Genomic DNA, 21,088 nt, shown 5'->3' on the forward strand with positions numbered 1-21,088 from the left:
GCCCATGTTACCCAGTGTCTTGGACCTGGGTCAAGAGCTATTCAAAGACCGGCAACAGCGAATGTAATCACACTGAGAGGGGGAACGAAATACAGCCACTGTTCTGTAGTAGGGGATCTCTGTGTATAGTCATAATCTATGAATAATCCCCGCCCATGTGCGGGGACCCCGGAGCAATCAAAAATATCTCTTAAGCTGTCCCGCATTTGCAAACCTGCAAAGACACTTAAGAGACAGACAAAATAATACAGCCTAATCACAACAAGGCTGCACTGGCCAGCACTTCCTCTGAAGTGAACACAAAAGCCAAAATAAAGTTGAAATGTCATTTTTATTCACATCTGACATGTTCCTTTATTATCACACACTCCCTTCACCAAAATCCCTTTAAACAATAGAGAGGAAGGGGTGGACAGACAAGCCCTATAGGCTGTCATTATGTGTCTGCTAAAGGGATACCGTGCCTTTAAGAAACTCTCCAGAGACCCCCGGTATCCCAGGATGCACAGCCAACACAAGTTACTTTCAGTTCTTTTTTCCGGCTCCTGCTAGCAGGACCCTGGAGCTTGAGCTCTACCCTTTTGGGTGGTTTATTTGGTTAAAATTGAATTTTTTGGAAAAATAGTGTTTTCATTCGACGTCTAGAGCCTTTGTCTACTACTGCCTGCAATCTGGAGCAGTTTTGGCCCACTCTTAGCATGGCTTTGTTCGATAACTGCCCTGAGTGTGGGAGGAAAAAGGCCAAGACGGACCCACATGATGTTTGTATCCTCTGCTTGTCGCCCTCACGTGTCCCAGCTACCTGTGCCATCTGTAAAACCTTTTCAAAGAGGACCCTGAGGGACAGGGAGAAGATTCGCCTTCAGGGACAGGAGCAGCAGAGGACCGGTGGGACTTCGGGGCATGGAGGATCTCATTCCCCCTCCTCCGCCCATGCTTCAGCCCCTGGAGGGACCTCCGGGCAGAGCAAGGAGCAGAAACGGCGCCTACCGGCTGGTAGGTCGCGTTCGACGTCGAAGGCGACGACGTCGACGGCGAGGGAGAAGGCACCGGTATGTTCGCCGTCGATCCAGGGCTCTGGGTCGCGGCAGCCTCTGCGTTCGACGTCGAGAGAGGGGCCGGCGAGACCCTGGACCGGGTCACCGTCGCAGGTGTCACGGTCGACGTCGACAACCCATCGTCGTCGTACCGAGCCCCGTGGAAGACTTCACTCACCACCTTCGCCGTCGACCTACGGCTCGACGCTGACGGAGTCGACGCCAAGATCCCGGCGCCCGCCGTCCAGGCGGAGACGGTCGCCGTCCAGGCGGAGACGGTCGCCGTCGAGGCACAGGTCGCCGTCGAGGCACAGGTCGCCGTCGAGGCACAGGTCGCCGTCTAGGCACAGGTCGCCGTCGAGGCACAGGTCGCCGACGTCGAGGCACAGGTCGTCGACGTCGAGGCACCGGACGTCGACGTCGAGGCACCGGACGTCGACGTCGAGGCACCGGACGTCGACACACCGGACGTCGACGTCGAGACACCAGCGTTCGACGTCGAAGCACCAGAAGTCGACGTCGAGGCAGAAGTCGACGCCGCGGCGACGGAGGTCGAGGCGTGGTTCGACGTCACGGAGGCATGGTTCGACGTCGAGAGGACGCTCGGCTGCGAGACGGCGTTCGACGTCGAGGGCTAAGACGCCGTACGAGGTCGACGTACAGTTCGACGTCCCGGACTTCGGGGAACACGTCCTCAGTGATTACGATCTCCAGTCGGGGATCGGGGAGACGCGGACGTTCCCCGTCGGTGGCCTCCACGCGGGACAGGCCCGCCAAGAAGAGGAGAGTGGCCGCGAGCCCGGACAGTTCTGGTGCGGGCTCTCCTGCTAGGAGTGATGGGGCTTCGGAACATCTGTCCCCGCTGCGTACCCAGCAGCCGCCTCCTGCCTCCTGCGCCCGATCTTCCACCGGCTCCTCCACCAGTGCCTGATCCTCCTCCTCCTCCTCTTCCTCCTCTTCCTCCTCCCCCTCCTCCGCTGCCTCGGCCCGTGCCTCAGCTGCCTACATCTCCACCGCAGCCACCGCCCCCGAGGGTTCCTCACAGGCAGAGATCTCGCTCTCGCCGGCGATCACGGAGTAGGCGCAGATCGTCCACTCGCTCTGGACATGGACGACGGAGGTATCGGTCTCGTTCCAGAGGCTCGAGGGGCACGAACTCTTCTGGGACTGGACGGTTTTCTCCCTCACTGTCGGAGACGCCTCCTACCCGCGTCTCGCCGGTGGATGACATTGCCACGTTCCAGGAGGTGCTGATGAGAGGGGCGGCGAAGTTGGGGATATCGGTCACTACCCCTATTCCCACTACTTCTGTGATCTTTGAAACTTTGCATAAAGTTCATCTGTCGCGCCCCCTCCTCCCGTTGGTTCCGGGGTTGGAGGAACCTGCAATGGAGGTGTTCTTGACGCCGGCCGTGGTGAAAACGGCGCCCTCGAGACTGCTAAAAAAGTACAGGGCTCCTGACTCGGACCCGGCGTTCCTCAGAGGGGATCCTCCACCGGACTCTGTTATCGTGGCGGCGGCTCGTAAACAACACTCTACGACGCCTTCCTCCACGGCTCCTCCGGATAAGGAGAGTCGTAAAATGGACTCCTTGGGGAGGAGGATGTGCTCCACGTTGGCCACTACGATGAAGGCCGCTAGCGCCTCCGCTCTGTTGGGGCGCTATGACAGGTCTCTTTGGGACTCCCTGCAACAGTTCGCTGCCTCCCTGCCTAGAGACAAGAGGGAGGACTTTCAGGAGGTGCTGAACGAGGGCATGATGGTATCTAATCAGATCATCAGTGCGGCGGGGGATGTGTCGCTGCTGGCGGCCCATGGGTACTGCCACGGCATACACATGAGGAGGCATTCCTGGCTGTGGCTGACCCCTCTCAAGCCTGAAGCACAGCAGAAGATCGCCAATTTACCATTCTCTGGCACGACGCTGTTCGGGTCGCATGCGGATGACGAGATGGCCCGCATGAAGGCTGAAGCGGAAACTCTGAAGGCGGTGGGGCTGGAGAGGCCCAAGGAGCAGAGGCGGTCCTTCCGATCCTCGGACAGGCGCTACGCCAAGCAGAGAGGTCAAGGGCGTCAGTCGGGCCACCAACAACAGCCCCAGCAACAACAGCAGTTCTCGAGGCAGTCCTTTCAGAAGCGCCAGAGGGGCAGAGGACAGCATCAGTCCTAGTCGGGGAACAAAGGCCCAGCCGGGTCGAAGCCCTGAAAAGTTACTTCCCCCTCATCCGTTACCCGCTCCGGTGGGGGGAAGTATTCAACACTACCTGGCAGAGTGGAGGACAATAACGCAGGACAAGTGGGTGCTGAGTATTGTTTGCAATGGGTACTGTCTTCGTTTCACCAGCCCTCCTCCACAGATTCCACCAGTGCGCTCCTCCTACATGGTAAGGGAGCTCCAGCGGGAGGCAGACGTTCTGTTAAAAAAGAGGGCGATAGAAGCGGTTCCTTTGCAGCAAAAAGGAAAAGGTCTCTACTCACGGTTCTTTCTCGTAAGAAAAAAGGACAAGAACGAGTTCAGGCCTATTCTAGATCTGCGTCAAGCCAACAAGTGGATCCGCAGAGAAAAGTTCCGTATGTTGTCCCTGCATCAGATTTACCCTCAGTTGCATCGAGGAGACTGGCTGTGCGCCATAGATCTGCAGGACGCTTACTTTCATGTGCCGATCGCACCAAAGCATCGCAAGTTCCTGAGGTTTCTGGTAGGCAACAACCATTACCAGTATTCAGTACTCCCGTTTGGCCTGAAGTCTGCACCACGGACGTTCTCCAAGTGCATGGCGGTGGTCGCGGCACACCTGCGGAAGACCAAGGTGTTTGTGTATCCTTACCTGGACGATTGGTTGATCAAAGCGTCCACTTACCAGGAAGCCCAGTGCCATTTCAACAGGACAGCTGCCTTGCTGCATCGCCTGGGCCTGCACATCAACATGTCGAAGTCAGTGCCGATGCCTGTGCAGTGTCTCCAGTACTTGGGGGCCCTCAGTCAATACCTTGACCGCAAGCGTGTGTCCTTCGGAGGAGAGACGCTTATCGATCCGTGGGAAGGCGCGGCATCTCATCTCAGCCCGCTCTCCTACGGTGAGGACGGTGTCTTCCTTACTGGGGTCGATGGCTTCTTGCATCTTTCTCACCCCCAATGCACGTCTGCATATGAGGCCCCTACAGGAATGTCTGGAGGATCAATGGGACCAGAGGCGGGGGCGTTGGGAGGACAAGATCCAGCTGTCTCAACATGCTCGGCAGTCTCTGAAATGGTGGTGTGCCCCAGAGAATGTCTGCAAGGGGACTCCTTTTCACAAGGATATTCCGGTCCAGACCATAGTGACCGATGCGTCTCTCCAGGGCTGGGGAGCGCAGTCGGGCCCTCTTCAGATTCAGGGGATATGGTCGCAGATGGAGACGACTTACCATATCAACTTTTTGGAACTCAGAGCGGTACACTTGGCCTTGAAGGCGTTCCATCCCTCCTTCAAGACGAACTCCCTGCTGGTTCAGACGGACAATACTACGACCATGTATTACCTCAACAAGCAGGGGGGCTCACGTTCACGCACCCTGTCTCGGGAGGCACAGGCGATCTGGAACTGGCTGGTGGCCAGGAACCTGACGATCACGGCGACCCATCTGCCGGGGGTGCAGAATGCCCAAGCAGACGCGCTCAGCAGGCTTGTTCAAGAGAACCACGAGTGGGTGCTAAACGACGACGTGCTAAGAGACGTCTTCGCAGGGTGGGGCACTCCGGATATAGATCTGTTCGCTACGGCAGAAAACAGCAAATGCCGCGACTTCGCGTCCAGGTACTACCAACCAGGGACGCTGGGAATGCCCTATGGATCAGCTGGTCCAACAGCTTTCTCTACGCCTTTCCACCCATTCCCCTGATCCCGGCGGTGTTGATCAAGCTGTCGCAATCCAGAGCCAGAATGATCCTGATTGCTCCGGAGTGGCCGAGACAATGGTGGTTCACCGACCTTCTTCACCGGTCTGTTCTGCCACACAGACGCCTGCCGTGTCGGCCGGACCTTCTCACGAAGTTCGGAGGACAGATGGTTCACCCCAATCTCTCGTCCTTGAGTTTGGCAGCCTGAGCTAGTACAGTATGGACACTTGAACCTACCTCAGGACTGTATGGAGATCTTGGAAGAGGCGAAGAGACCGTCTACGAGGACTTCTTACGCATATAAGTGGAAGAGATTCTGCTTATGGTGCAAGGCAAAGGACTTTGACCCTACATCCTGTAAAGAAGATGTTATTTTGCCTTATCTGCTGCAGTTAGCTCAATCTGGGCTTAATTTTCAGTCTATTAAGGTTCATCTCGCAGCTCTGACTGCGTATAGGAAGGGCCCTTCTCAAACCTCATTTTTTCAAATCCCTGTGATTAAGGATTTTTTGGAGGGTTTGCGTAAGGTGTTTCCCCCTGTTAGAAGACCTTCTCCTCCATGGGAATTGAATGTGGTGTTATCTAGATTGATGAGGGAGCCTTTTGAGCCTATCCATAAGGCTTTGTTGCAGCATTTGTCTTGGAAGGCTGCCTTCCTTGTGGCCATTACATCGGCCAGGAGGGTGAGTGAGATTCAGGCTCTGTGTTGTCAAGAGCCGTATACTGTTTTCCATGCTCCTAAAGTAGTGATGCGTACCCATCCTAAATTTTTGCCTAAGGTGATATCAGATTTCCATGTAAATCAAATTATAACTTTGCCTACGTTTTTTCAGCATCCTTCCTCTCCGGCGGAGAGGTCTCTGCATTCACTTGATGTACGTAGGGTGTTGAAATTCTACCTGGATAAGACAAAAGATATCCGCAGCTCGGATCAACTGTTTGTTAATTATGGTTCGGTAAGAACTGGTTTAGCTACCTCAAAGCAGTCCATTTCCAGATGGATTGTTTCCTGTATTCAGCTTTGTTACCAAAAAGCTAATAAAACATTGGGGGTAAGCCTACGGCACATTCGACTAGAGGCAAGGCTGCTACTACAGCTTTGCTTAGGAATGTTCCCATTGCGGACATTTGTAAGGCTGCCACCTGGAAGTCAGTCCATACGTTTACAAAGCATTACTGCCTGGATTCTGATGCTAGGGCAGATGCGCAGGTTGGACAGGCTTCGCTGAGGAATTTGTTTGCACAGTGATTTGTTGGTGGTTGGACTTACTCCACCGCTGCTTGCTGGTTGGGATGGGCTTGCCATTCTATTCATAGATTATGACTATACACAGAGATCCCCTACCACAGAAGGAGTAGTTTCTTACCTGTAACTCCAGTTCTGTAGTAGGGGTATCTCTGTTATAGTCATAAGCGACCCTCCCTCCTCCCCGGTGGAGTAACCTGACAGTATCAGGCCTGTTGTTATACACCTTCAAAAAGAACTGAAAGTAACTTGTGTTGGCTGTGCATCCTGGGATACCGGTGGTCTCTGGAGAGTTTCTTAAAGGCACGGTATCCCTTTAGCAGACACATAATGACAGCCTATAGGGCTTGTCTGTCCACCCCTTCCTCTCTATTGTTTAAAGGGATTTTGGTGAAGGGAGTGTGTGATAATAAAGGAACATGTCAGATGTGAATAAAAATGACATTTCAACTTTATTTTGGCTTTTGTGTTCACTTCAGAGGAAGTGCTGGCCAGTGCAGCCTTGTTGTGATTAGGCTGTATTATTTTGTCTGTCTCTTAAGTGTCTTTGCAGGTTTGCAAATGCGGGACAGCTTAAGAGATATTTTTGATTGCTCCGGGGTCCCCGCACATGGGCGGGGATTATTCATAGATTATGACTATAACAGAGATACCCCTACTACAGAACTGGAGTTACAGGTAAGAAACTACTCCTTCTAGGGATCCACCTCCCAACAATGGCAGTGTGGCAGCAGATTCCCTAATCATTGCAACACCAGGTAAGAATACAAATACCCCCATATTAAGAGGCCCCCCTTATGACCATGAGAGAAAGCAGATGGACATTGTGGGACGAAAGATGTAGAGGTCAGAGGTGGAGCAGTGCTGTATTGCAAAACGTTTTGCACTGCTAAACTGATAAATGCACCAACAATGGGACATGAGCGAAGGCCTCATAAAGCCTCTAGCAGAAGAATTCAAAATATGGGCAAAATCAGTTGTCCAAGAAGGCGAAAATATTGCCAATACTGGACTCAAGTCAGCACTAAATGTGGCAAATACTGTCAGACATCTGTGTGCAGCCGTAACACTAAGGTGACACAACATGCCCTTCTCTGGAGACAGTCTCTTTGGAAACAGTGGATGAAGCACTACAGTGCATGAAAAAGGATGATGAGACGGCAGAGGGGTCTTTACAACACAAAAGGGCCTTTTTGCGGGGGGAATGGCCCTCCAGAAGAGAAAACCCAGAAAGGAGGGATGCAACCTTTAATATCGCAAGCATCATTCATGTTGCAAAGTGACCAATCAACTACACCACTGCTGTTGCAGTATGTCTCACCCTCATGGCACGCATTTTGAGGGAGGCCCAGAGGCAAGGGAACCTCTCCAGTTGGGGGTGGATAGTCCAGCAAATGACTTTGGAGCAGAATCCCTCCTACATAAATCACCCGTAGGAGGGAGGGTTCCTACAAGAATGGAAGAAAATCCTCTCCATGATCTTGTAGAGGACAGGGGGAATGGAGCTTACATATGGGACATCGTAGAAGTATGAAGTAGAGAATATTTTATTTCAAGAGCAGTGTGAGGTTAGTTGGTGTCAGGGATCCTGGTATGACGCTGGATTAATGAAAGGTGTTTTTAACGTTTGATGTGACCAACACAGTACAGAGAGGGAGTTGTTAGAGGCTTGAGCAGAGGTTCATCGATGCATTGTACTTTTTTCCTGTTGACTAGGCTAAAATTCTCAGATTCCAGACGTAGTAATAAAGTGAAAGCAGTATGGCGCATCAGTGGCGGAATGGGATGATAGAGGAACTGATTTGGTGAGTTGGAAATACCCTCTTGGTGATTTCATGCGAATGAAATTGAGATCTTAATAGTGATGTGAAGTTGCACAAGGATTGCTTTTCCGAGCTTTTAAATAAAACACTTATGAACATTTCCTTTGATTAATTGCTTTAAGGATACAGTTTGTATCTCTGTCCTTTATTATTTTTGATGATTTGTGGTATTGGTTCCCCTAAAGCTTTTTCCTGTAAAGCTTGAATTTTCACTTCTGTGGTGTGAAATTATATATTTTCTAGAGGTTGTGGTTTTGGTTGTGCTATGAATTGGTTCAACCTCCTCGGTGCTTCAATATCTGAAGAGTCTGGTTGGGATGGGGTATGTTGTTGCTGAGATCAATTTTGAGTTTATATGTTAGTTTGTCCAAGTTGATGGAAAAGAAATAGTCAGCTGACTGTGTTTTCACTACTAGGTTTGCTGATTCAAGGTTTTGGGCGAAAAGAAGATCTAAGGTACGGCTGAAATGGTTCTTTAGGCCATCCAATTCCTCTTGGAAGCTTATACTTTGCATGTTCTCATGTTTTCATGTGAACTGTCAGCCCACAGAATGAAACCTCTAATGATCAGGATTTCTCAAGGAAATTGTTGGTAGATCAAGATTTCTCTAAGGATAGGCTTCGTGGTGGTAGATCATTTAGGAAATGAATGAGCTATTTGAGTTGATCAAGCAGCTATGCTCTCAAAAGAGAACTAGATTTAATTTAAATTACTGTGCAGGTCAGGTTATAGACAGACTAAAACCTGAATACACCAAAAAAGACACTTCCTTTACGGAGACGCTGTAAGATTGCTTTCCAGATATAAATCCTGCATTTGGGGTTCTGTTGGATACTTCTAACTGCAAATTCCTCATCTTTTGTACTCTACCAGGTGGTAGACTGGATCTAGAACTTGTCCAGCAATTACTCTTTCGCGCTGACAGATAGCAGCACCGGATTTCACAGTGACATCAGTCCCCCTCTTAAAATTACTTCACTGATCTGTATACTGGTGCCACCCCTGTGTGCTGCCTTTTTCTGGAGCTTTCAACAGAGATCTGGAGCTATGCTCTCTACCGTTGTCCTGAGTTTTACCGACCCCAAAATATTTTTGTTCATAGTGTATCAGTTAATTCACCCCCCCCCCCCCCCCCCCCCCCCACACCCCAAAAATGACAGGTTTCAAAAGCCAAATAGTGACCTCAGGAAACTGATGTTGACCATAGGCGTGCATAATGTCAGTCCACTGTTTGTAGGGTATTGGCATGACAAGACGACTTGCTGCAAATGGTCCCCGACGCACCCGAAGTCCATTCTGGGAGACGAGGCGAAGATTTACATTGCTGAGCAGAAGAAACAAGACAAGGTTGCGTGTAAGTTCTTTGTCCAGCTTCCACTTGTAGTCCCGGACGGGGTCCCACTCTAGGTCCCTCTTCAAGTCACTTTACCTTTGATAGTTCAAAGACAAGTCTTGTCACAGACGAAAGAAGTCTAAACTGAATTCTTCTCTTTTCTGCCGCTCCCACTCATTGGGTACGTTACACAGTCTGCTCTCGAAGGGCCCAACTCTGCCCTAATGATCCAGCTCGGAGCTTTTTTAGGTCTCGCCTAGCGATGCAGCGCATGCGCTGCTCGCCTTGGCGAGATCTATTGTCGTCGACTTGGTTGCCGAAAGGGCACAAGAGATGTGCACTTGTCCAGACAGCCTATGTGCACGCTCACGGCGTGTCTGCTCTGGCGAGCTCAGCTTGAGCCCGGACTGCTGATGTGCATGCTCACGGCATGGCGCGCTTTCACATTCCCTCATGGCTTGCTTTCACTTTCCCTCCCTGCGGCTTTTCAGCGCAAGATGTGCACGCGTTTGCTGTGCGGGCACGGCGCTTCGGCGCGCTTTCACTTTGTTTACGGCGTTTCAGCAACGGGTATAGGTCTGGCGGCCTCCTTTCCGGTCGGCCCCTGAAACAAGCAGCCGCTGCTCAAGTGAAGATGGTGCCCACAGGGGGAATGGGTGGCGGGGGCCCTTGCGTAGTCCGCATCCTAAAGTAGGACTCTGGTTATGGCTTAAATGTGCGCGGGCAGGTGAGCGAGGGCGGCCAGCTGCGGAGCATTGAAGGAGAGCTGTATGTGCTGCTCCAGCAGCGACAGTTAGCGCTGGGTGCCGGGACGCAGAGATGGCTTCCACCGGGGTGTTCCCCTTCATCAGAGGCGTTTATCTGAGCGGTAACGACTTTAAGGTGAGTAGGGCAACTAACTGCCTCGCCTTGTTAGCCCGACCAGCCTGTTGTGTTTGGGGTGCAGGAAATGTACGGAGGGTGAGGCCCGAACTATTTCCTGGCTTGCATTGCAGAACCTTTGTCAAAGACTTAGTAGTCTACTTTTGTAATGTCCATGATACGGATATGTAAATGTGCCTTGTGTCACTCTCTGAGATGTTAATATTTTTTTTGTCTCTCACGAGCTGGTATTTGTAGTTTTGCAATACCTGCACTGTTGGGTTGGTAACGCCTAACACGGGTCATCATGAAAACTATTTTAAATATTACTTTGATTCTGTTAGTTGCAGTCCCGATTGTCATCAGATGAAATTCTACAGAACAACCCGTGTTAATGGTTTGTGAAATAGAAAACACAAATGGGCTTTGCTTTCTTGGCGTCATTGAGTCACCTGGTTCCGCTCTGTGTTGTAAGCATGCTCCGGGGTGTTTACGTTGGCAGTGTTTAGCTATGAATGATCCCCTTCGCAATATATGTTTACAGACATTTTGGCGAAGTCGGTGGCAAGGACAGGGTCACTTTCTTAAAATATGTATTTCTTTGCTGTCAGTCTTTGTGCTAACTGCTCAGTAGCAGGTGTTCGACAGGTTACCTCGAGGGAATGATTGTCAGTAATGTGGCCATCAATTGGAGTGTTTAGGGCGTATATAACACGCAACTTTTAGACTGCACTCTTCCTGTTAGTAAATCCGTTTTTCTTGGCACTCCAGTGTGACCCTTCATACTATCCCGAAGGTGTAGCATTCCAATTTGGCATGTTTGTTAATATATCTCTCTGTTTGTAGATTGTCATCCAACCGATTCACACCCCCTGATTGTAACTATCTACACGTGATATTAAACCTGCCTGAGGGGGTGGTATCCTAAATAGTTGACTGTTCGCCAGCATGCAAACCAAACAGGGCAGTGATCAGTATTCCAGTGAGAGGCTTCTAGCCAATAAAGCTTAGTTGTCAACTAGTAGCGAAATGGGACCCCTAGATTTCAGCACAGTTAGGGTCTTACTTGTTTCTCAGATCTATTGTATATTTGCGGTCCTACAATAACATGCATTTGCAATGCAACATGTCTCGCATTTACGCGAGTTTAAGCTATTGGCATTGTAAATGACAATGCGTTTTATTTATGTTTCAAAAACCAAAACATAGATAAAAGGTATTGTCATTTACAATGCCAATAGCTCAAACTCGCGTAAAGGCGAGACCTGTTGCATTGCAAATGCTTGTTCTCCACTGGTACTGATAAGTCCAGAGTTTCCTGGGCTATTGTGAACCTTGTCGCAAGTTGAAACCTTAAAAGAGGCCATGCTGCAACTGTTTTGAACGACTTTGGGTCCCATGGATCCATTGGTGCCCACAGTCAGACTTCCAGCAGTGTGGCTTTCCCCTGTTGGGCCCATGCATGCTCACCCAGCTGGCGCCAGTCATAACTCGAACACCTGCACCGAAGGGCACACAAGTCCCACTGATGTTATTGGCTCCACAGGTGCCAGTTCTGTATCTGCAACAATCTTCAGCCCAGTCCTGGCTGATGTATAGTTACGAATTAGCAAAAGAGCAAACTTTTTTGTGGGAGGAATCCAAGGCAGTACCGCTACGTTGACACCAGCGGTACCAAAGGCTCCACTCCTTATTTGGATCAGATTCAGATGCTGTGTAGGGTCTTCAAAATATTTTGCATGATGAGGAGGTGGTGGTGGATAATGTACTCCCTCCTCAATATACCAATGATGGCTTGTATCTTCAGTTACAAAATGCTTATGTTCCTATACATCCCCTGAGATAGTGACTCCCCGCTAGCGCCTCTGTAGAGGAGAGTACCTCTTTTGCGGTGGTAGTCCGAAGAACTGCAGAAGTGCTTGGCCTTTAGTCGCCCATGGTTGAAACAAATGCGAATCTACTCAATGAAATCTTGCAGCCTGAACCTGCATCTAGGGAGCCCCTACTCCTATCAATGATGCGCTGAATGAAACCTTGATGAAGATCTGGTCTAAGCAGTGCCTAGCCTGCCGATGAGTCACCCTATAGCGAGGCATCCTAGACCTGCTCTTGGGGACCCACACCTAAAAGATTGGTGCATCAGGCATCCACCAGCAAGGTCAGCCATCGTGTGTTTCACAGGAAAGGGAATTGAAGATAAATGGCACATTTGGTAAGAATTTTGACCTGTGGGATATGGACAGCAAAATCTTGCTGATCATTCCAGAAGAGTTCAGAAATATATTCACAGAGATGGTCAGGATGCAGCGAAGTATATATTGTGAGCCGTTCTGGATGCAACATGTTGCATGAATCATACCCAGGGCACCTGCTTTTGACCAACATTGCGCATGCGTGCTACAGGATTTTCTGGGTAGAAGCCGGCATTCTTTATGGAGGTGTTTTTTGATGGCTCAAGGGCTTTTTGGAGATAAAGCACTTTCTGTCCTGGTTTCACAGCCCATTCACTGGGCTTGTTGTCGCCAGGGCATGCATCCCACTAACAACATTGCAATTTCAGAACATTCTCCCATGGCCATGTTTCTCACCTAGGGCAGCCGGTGCGGCGCCCCAGACAGCCTTTTCGGGTCCCAGAAGACATAACAGTATCACAGACTGTAGTCAGCATCAGGGATAGCATTCATCTTCTTCCTCGTCCCTGCAACTGCAGATAATCACAGGATACTCTTTTCTGCCTGTCTAGCTTGCAATTACCTCGAAACAATGGGTTCTGCAAGTTGTTCGCTATGGTTATGAGCACTCCGTCATATTCCACCTCTTCCCCCACACATGCTCATGTCCTTCGAATTTTAATCAGACTTCAGACCATCACGTCTTTATGCTTGCACAGGAAATTCAGTCCCTGTTAAGCAAAGGGTCCTAGAGAGAGCCCCTGAGAAGGGCACAGGATGCCAATCCTTCTACTCTTTGTTGCCAAATAAACTTTGCAGGCTCAGACCGATTCAAGATCTTTGGTTATGGAACACTTTTCTTTTGAATATGGCCCTGATCGTCTCTGCCCTGGAAAATGGGTACTGGTTGTTGTCCTTGGACTGGCAAGACGCATGCTTTCATGTACCATCCTGCCATCCCACCGACTGTTCTTTGGTTCCCGGTAGAATAGAAGCACTTCCGGTTTGCTGCCCTTCAGTTTGGTCTCATGTTGCCCTGGGTGTTTACAAAATTGTTAGTTGTGGCCCACCTTTGCGTGTCAGGGATACACATATTCCCTGCCTTGAGATGTGACTGATGAAGGTAATATCGCTGCGGTCAGTCATGGACCATCTACAGATCTGTCTCCCTGTTGCCCTCTGTGGGGTTCTCAATCAATGAGGCAAAGTCTCCTTGCCTCTGTTGGTTCCCATAGTCATTGGCAAGGCCTTACTTCTGGCCATTTAGGGAAAGTGTCCGTGTGCACGTAAGCAACACTTTTGCAGGATTGTACTTTAACAAACACCACCTTATCATCGAACTGTGTTGTGGAAGTGTAAACCATGGCACCGAATTGTGGTGATTTAGTTTCTGGTATGCACGTACAAGGAGCGCAAAACATGGCGGTACATGTGCAGCAGATTACGCAATGCTTATTGCGAGCGAGTCGTCTCCACACATAAACATGGTTGAAGTGATATGCCTCAGACGAGATTGGCCTTCAATAGATAACTTTGACTCTCAGATCACTCACTGTCTGCTTTATGGCATCATGATGGACAAAACCTTTGAGGTCCCCTGGGAGAGAACTTTCTTTTGCCTTGTTTTAGGAAGTTCTAAACAAATCCAAATGTTGTGCACCATGCATAACGATACCTGTGACTCCAGCTTGACTTCAGTGATTTTGCTTAATTGACATAGTGAATCTAGATCAAGGGGGCTCTTGGTACTTCCTTATAGGACATATTCCTCTTTTAATAACTCATTCTGCGTTTGCGTGATTGATGTTCATAAAGTGTTGTTTATTCCGGGCCTCTGTAATGAACATTTAGTTTTTTTTAAAGATACCAAATAGGTGTCAAAAAAGAGAGACAGTTGTTCGTTTTTTAATAATTTAAGGCTTAAGCAGAGTGCAAGGAGGTATTTTAAGTCACATCTCTCACTAGCCTTTTCAGAGTTACCCAATTTTCGTGTTCCAGCTGATTTGTGTAAGCTTAATATTTCGGCTGTTTTGGTGCCTGAAATCTTTTATAATGAGTTTTTATGGTTGAAGATTAAAACCGGTATTTATACAAGCTTTTCTGCACATATAAGTATGTATTGCTTTAGCCGACTTCAAAGAGATTTGTTTATAATGTTCGATAATGATTCCTCTTTAGACTCTAAAACATTATATACAACATGCTCATTGGGGGATACGTGAAAATTACTTGAAAGTGTCTAATTTTGTTAAAAACAACGCCCTTAATTCATGAAACGTCACTTGTTGCCTCCATGCCGGTGGACTGGTTGGTACACCTTTCTGGACTCCTTTTAAGCTTAGCCATGCATGCAATTAATGCTTGAGAAACACCTGTGGGTTTTAGTTGATTTCTTGCTTGAGGTTACCTGCAAGGTAACCGCGTGAGCCATTTCTCATGTATAAAGTAAACATGGCTCTGGGCGCCTGCTGTGAATCTGATGCAGTTTTACAGGGCTGTTCTTTAACCTTAGGTTGGAGTTGTTTTGGTGGGGCCTCGAGCCCCTACCATCCTCCACACGCCTTCAACCACCTTGGCTACTCTTCGCATGGGAACTGGGGAACTTGATGAGCAAGAAATTGAGTGGATGTAGGGGTAAAAACAAACTACTATTGCATACTATTTGCTGTGCTCCACCGATATTCCATCCTGGTGACACTGGGCCAGGGCTCATAAACATACGCAGTCAAACCCTCACAAGTGCTTAGGCCTCATTTTTGTGCTGAGCCAAGCACATCAAGGAGATAGGCAGGCCGTGTGCCAAGACCATTCCGAAGCAAATGCATTGAGTAACCTGGTCCATCGTAAACCCACTAAGTCCTCCTCCACTACTCGTTGTCTTACCTAAAGAATGAATTTGTTTTATTGTGTATCCTCATTTTGTTTATTTCTTATACGGCCTCTGAATAAATAATTCCCACCAGATATTGGATGTTGGAAATGTGGCCCGTTGTTTACCATAAAGGGGGGGGAACTACCTGAGATGATGACTGTACTAGGGAAACTGCCAGGCACCTACATGCGCATTTACGTTTAAGGCACAATTGATGGATCCTATTCCTCAGTTGCTGCTTTAGTGTATTTTTTATTTTGTGGTGAAGCAGTAGTTTTGGGAGGTTTGTGGAAAGAGCTTAATGTATTGATTATCTAAAATGATTTTTCTCTTCGCCTTTGTAGACCTCTATTCTGCGGGAACTCCGAGGTGGACCAGTTGGGCAAGATTTTTGAGTAAGTCACTCTGAATAATGTTTGGGAAAGTTAAGTGTAGTAAGTGCACGGCTGGGTTCACCAATTGTTCAGTTGGAAATGACCATGCACTTACTGTGAAAGTTCAACTTCTTGATTCTGTGGTTTCACATGTTATAACGTATCATACCTCCCTCATGTCTAGAAGTAGATAAGGCTAACTCCGTGTAATAAATAATGAACACAAAGTTAACATGGTCTAACACACTTTTCTGTACAAAACTGCAGTATCTTGGTGATGTATTCATAAATACACTGCTTAGGTCTTACTGTGCCATCTTACAAGGGGAGAAGCCTAGACTTTGACTTGGCCTTTGCAAAATCCCAATAATTTTCTTTAGCAACCATTCATTAATGGATTTACCCACGTGTATTTGATCATTGCACTGTTGCATGGACTACTTTCAGCCAAGCCTTACAGTTGGATAGATAATCTCATGTTTTCACCTAGAATGTGCTGAAGAACTCCATGTTTCTAACGTGTCCAGGTCCTGCGGCTAAAAAGCAGGCCCGTTTCACCTCTCCACCATGATGCTTGATAGCCGATACACACGATTCTTATAGTGATACAGAGTTTCATTTTCGCCATACGTACTGTGCATTACAACAAAGCTACCCTACTTAGTTGTGTCCTTTAAGATAACGTTGTTCTCGAAGTTTTGTGGTTTCTTTTGGTGCTATTTTGCAAATTTAAGCAATGGAGCAGAGCTCATTTTAGAGAAGACGGATTTTCTCCTGGCTACCCTTCCACAAAAGATGAACGTGGTCTTTCTTTTTCTAGACAGAATCTTGACCTCGTTGTACCATAGTGAGAAAGGTTCACAGATCTCTGGATGCAGCTTTTGGTTTCTTGAAGACCTCCTGGAGCATCCCTCTGGGGTGAATTTCCTGGGACGTCCACTTCATGATAGATTGGCAAATGTCTTGAATTGTACTAATTCATAACTAATTATCACTGGTGAATGATGGACTTGCCTTTGTGATCCTTTACAGACTGAGAAGCAGCAACAGTTCACTCTCCAAGCCTCTCACAAATATATTTTCACCTAGACATACCATATTATTATGAACCTCAATGCTCCACACCAAACTGATCTAGTTTCAGATTTCCTACATAGCTGCTGGCGCATCTGATGATCAGCAGTATTTGATCTTAATTAATTTCTTAACTGATTTGCAAGCAGTAAAGTGTGCACTTTTTTTTACACAAAGCCACTTAACTTTAATTATTTTGTTTAATTTACAGAATTTAACAGCACCAAAAGTGGAATAGTGGAAATATCACTGCATTTATATCACAAATTGCCAGTCAGCCTCAATAAAATCCATATTTCGGAATCTGGTGATATTTGCACCTGTGGTCTTCTAGCATGGTGCGGCCTAACACATGTAGCGTGCACATTCAAACCAGCAGAGCCTGTTACATTGCACAGTGAAACAATTGGTTAACTGCTGCGTTTCTTTACATGTCGACCATAGTCAGGCATCTGTTCAAAAACATATTAAATATGTATCAGTTTGACAAAGCTCAGGCTTAGCTTGTGCGTCCATAACGGTACATTTGGCTCTGTAGCCGCTTACCTTCAAAACAGTCCGTGCTTATCACTTTTTAATGTTTTTTAAAGTGTGTATGGAAGAACTTAAAATATTCCTTTCTAGAATCGAGCTACTTTGTGGGATTTAAACATTGTCCTTATGCATTTCATGGGTCACCATTTAAGTCTTTACAGTGATGTGCAGAGAAGTACCGTACGCAGAAAGTGGTCTTTAGTGGCAAGTGCATCCTTAAATAGGGTCAGTGAGTTGCAGCCTTTATCAGTAGATGACTGGTATTTCCAAGGATCATAAAGAGTGGTTAGTACTACATAGAAATGTAAGATTTGTCCGGAAGGCGTGTGAGAAAGTGCCACCTTTCTTCCATGGTATGCCCCCTCTGTTTGCTGAATGTACTTTGACGGAGTGTGCTCTGGACTCCTGCCAATCAGGTGCCCAGGGCCTATGTTCCTTCCCTAAAACCCAAAACCCCAATTGGCAAACCCTGGCCACATGTCAGCCTCTGGCAAATGGTACCCTAGCTACCCAGGGCCTTGTTACCAGGGAAGGCCTCTAAGGGCTGCAGCACTTATTGTGCCACCCTTAGAGGCCCTGTACCCTAACACAAACACACTGGCCTTGCTGGCTGAATGTCTGGGTATAGGACAAAACAGAGAGTCGACATGGCACACATCCCTGTGTGCCATGCCCACAACCTACACTGCCCTGGCATACATCAGCCACCCCTCTAGCTGGGTGCCCTATGCCAGTGGTGTTGGCACAGGAGCATGAGCCCTGTGCCCCTGCAGTACCCAGGTCCATTCCTGGGCACTGTAAGTGCAGTGCTGCCATTTAAGAGTATATGGTGCTGGGAGCTCGTCAAACACGAACTCGACAGCACCATGATGGCAACACTGAAGACTGAGAAATTTGGTATCAAACTTCTTAGCACATTAAACCCGCACAGATGCCAGTGTGGGATTTAATGTACAATGCACGACAGAGGGCATCTTAGAGATGCTCCCTGAACCTAACCTACAATCCACGTCTTGTCTGAGGGGCTGCCTAGGCTGCCACACAGCAGACATGTTGCTGGACCCCTGGGTAGAGAGCCATCCGCTCTCCTGGGCCTGCAACAATGCACATCCTGGGCAAGGTGCTAGGTCTCCTCCCCCAGGATGGGCAGGGGGAAGCTTCAAAGGCATGCCGCCTTTGTGAGCTTCTCCAGGCCACTTGCTCTACTCAGCAACTGGCCCCTCCCGGTTCTAAATCCCCACTCTGGTGGGGAGACTGGCTGGAAACCCCAAGGAAGGACAGGGGGTGTGCCAGCCTCTGCCAACCCCACCCCTCAGGTGGGGGAGGCGAGGTGAAACACATCCCCGGGCTCTCGCCATCTTGAAGATGGGAAGCCCTGCCCAATCAGGACTAGGCCACTGCCCCCCTCCCACAGGAGAGTGGCAGGATAGGGGGTGTACCCACCCCAGGACAGGGACCCAGTGGTCCCTGCCCTTTACCTACCTGTAACACCCCTAAATTTAGTATTTAGGGGCACCCTGAACCTTCCTTCCTCAGATTCCAGATTCTAAAACAGCAAAGAAGATCCAGAAGAAAGAAGACCGGCCGTGCAGCTGCTAAGAAGAGGAAGACACTAACTGCTCTGGCCCCAGCCCTACCGGCCTGTCGACCCTCGAACCTGCTCCTGCTAAACCCCGGCACCTCCTGTAGCCAGCAACCTCAAAAACCCCATAGGACCTGGCTACCTTGTGACTCTGAGCACCTGGGACTCCCACGAGCAGTGACTCTGCTCAAAGCAAGTATCTATCCCCTGGAATCAGCCAGGAACCGCGAACCCTGCGCACTCTGCACCCGCCAAGCCTGGCCTGTGCTGGAGTGGACAAAGACCCAGAGGACGTCCCCCCAGCGACTGTGACCCTGAATCCGACACCCAAGGACCCACCTCGACGCTCCTGACGATGCCTGCAGCCTCAGAACCAGGGACCCCCCCAACCGCGATCAACAGAGGGTAAGATTTCCTGACACCAAAAGGCACCCCGGCGCCCTGCGGCCCCCTGTGCCCGACTCCTGGGTACCTACCTATCCTCCAACTACCCAACTTACCTCTCGAAGTGGTGGTGACACCTGAAGAATCTTCGTCCCAGAGCTTGCAGCCTTTGTTCGTCCTTGAGCTTTTCCATTGCAGTCCATTGAGCGCCCCATGGATCAAAAGCACCCTGCACCCAGCTGCCCGAGTGGCCCTGGCAGTGCAACTTCTACTCCTACCTACTTCCCCATTTGCCCTGAGCAAGTGACCAGGAGCCCAGCTCCCACAGCAGCGTGGCCTGATAGTCAGCAGTCATCAACCAAGGGCCCCCTGCCTCCCCTAGGATAACATTGGGCCTAACTCACTCTGCACCCGGTTGCCCCTGTGCCGCTGAGGGTGTAGCAACTGTACGTACCTGACCCCGGGAGACACCTGAGTCTATGCCCAGAACCTTAACTCTGCCAGTCGAGTACTTACCCAAAAGCCGATAACTCACTTTTCTTCTATAGGGTAACATTGACTGGTTTCTCTTGAAATGTCTTCTAAGTGTGGAGTTTCTAAACTTTAAAATATTCACTCAAATCAACCGAGTAACAAAAACGGAAATACTCACCTGCTATTAGGAGAGATCCCAGTGCTGGATCTTGTTGCGCAGCACTGACCCTGAAAAGTACTTAAGACCGTACTTACCATTAACTCCATTTTCTCCCATAGGAAACCATTGACTGTTTTTCTATGAAATTCCTTCCAAGTGTCGATTTTTGCAAACTACAAATATTCTTTAAAAATCGTACCAACTGTGAAAACGTAATTACGTACCTGTTTTCGATAGATGCCCCAGTACTGAGCCTAGGAGCCCAGCACTGGATTTCAAAAGTAACGAGAACATACCTTACCCGTAACTTGAATTTTCTTCCATAGGAAAGCATTGACTGTTTTTCTGTGAAATTTCTTGCAAGTGTCGATTTTGCAAACTTATAAATATTCGTTAAAAATCGCCTGTATAACTTAAACGCAGTTTCTCAACTGCTTACAGGTGGTACACTAGTGCTGGATCCAGGATCCAACACTGACCTAGAAAAAGTAACCATAACCCCACTTACCTGCTAAGTGAATTTCCTCCCATAGGATAACATTGGTAATTTGATCAGAAAAAGTTTCTAAGTGTCAACTTTTAAAATAGCAAAATATTGCTTAAAAATCACAACAGTAACTAAAACGTATTTATTCACTTGTTACCAAGAACTGTCCCAGGACTGAATCTAGGATCCAGTCCTGGAGTTAGAAAAGTAATCCTGAAAGTAATCAATTGCATATAACTTAAAATTCCCATTGAGCTCAATGTATTATTGTGTTTGAAATTGTGTTGCCTATTGCAACAAACTGTAACTATTGCATTCCAAGTCAATTGCCTTTTGCAAAGTATTTAAAGCATCTCATTCTGAGAAAGTATATTTTGATACCTATTGTTGGTTCTAAAATAAAACAACCATATATTTTTATATACAAACCATTGGCCTAGAGTTCAGTTCTTGAGTGTGTGAGACCGTTTGCCAAACCTCTGGGGACTGTGGACTCTATACACACTGTACCTATCTGGGAACAGCATATATAGAGCCACTTACTTACAAGGCGGTCTTACCATTTAATATCAACCACACCATTGAATGGATGTACAAACACTTGATGTTAAACAAGCACTCTTATCGTAAGCATATGGCACAAAAGAAAAATTGACAATACGTGGGAATGGGAGAGTTTCAAGGGAACCTTTTCTCCTAGATAATAATCAATGAAACTCAGCAAATAAGGTGCTCATATTTTCAGAGAGATAAAGAGATAACCCTATGCTGTCCCAGTGCCCTTCAAAATGAAA

At 48.3% G+C, this 21,088-nt stretch overlaps 1 protein-coding gene across 4 annotated transcripts in view; it reads left to right on the forward strand.

Annotated features, from left to right (window-relative positions):
* Positions 1 to 21,088, forward strand: part of CDK4 (cyclin dependent kinase 4) — a 303,598-nt gene that overhangs the window by 244,063 nt on the left and 38,447 nt on the right. For all 4 annotated transcript variants that reach the window (XM_085600807.1, XM_085600808.1, XM_085600809.1 and 1 more), the window contains exon 6: positions 15,570 to 15,620. In XM_085600807.1, coding sequence (XP_085456933.1) covers positions 15,570 to 15,620 — 51 coding nt within the window. The remainder of the gene's footprint in view (positions 1 to 15,569; positions 15,621 to 21,088) is intronic.

Source organism: Triturus cristatus, chromosome 4_2 (assembly GCF_964204655.1).
Source record: "Triturus cristatus chromosome 4_2, aTriCri1.1, whole genome shotgun sequence".
NCBI classification, from domain to species: domain Eukaryota; kingdom Metazoa; phylum Chordata; class Amphibia; order Caudata; family Salamandridae; genus Triturus; species Triturus cristatus.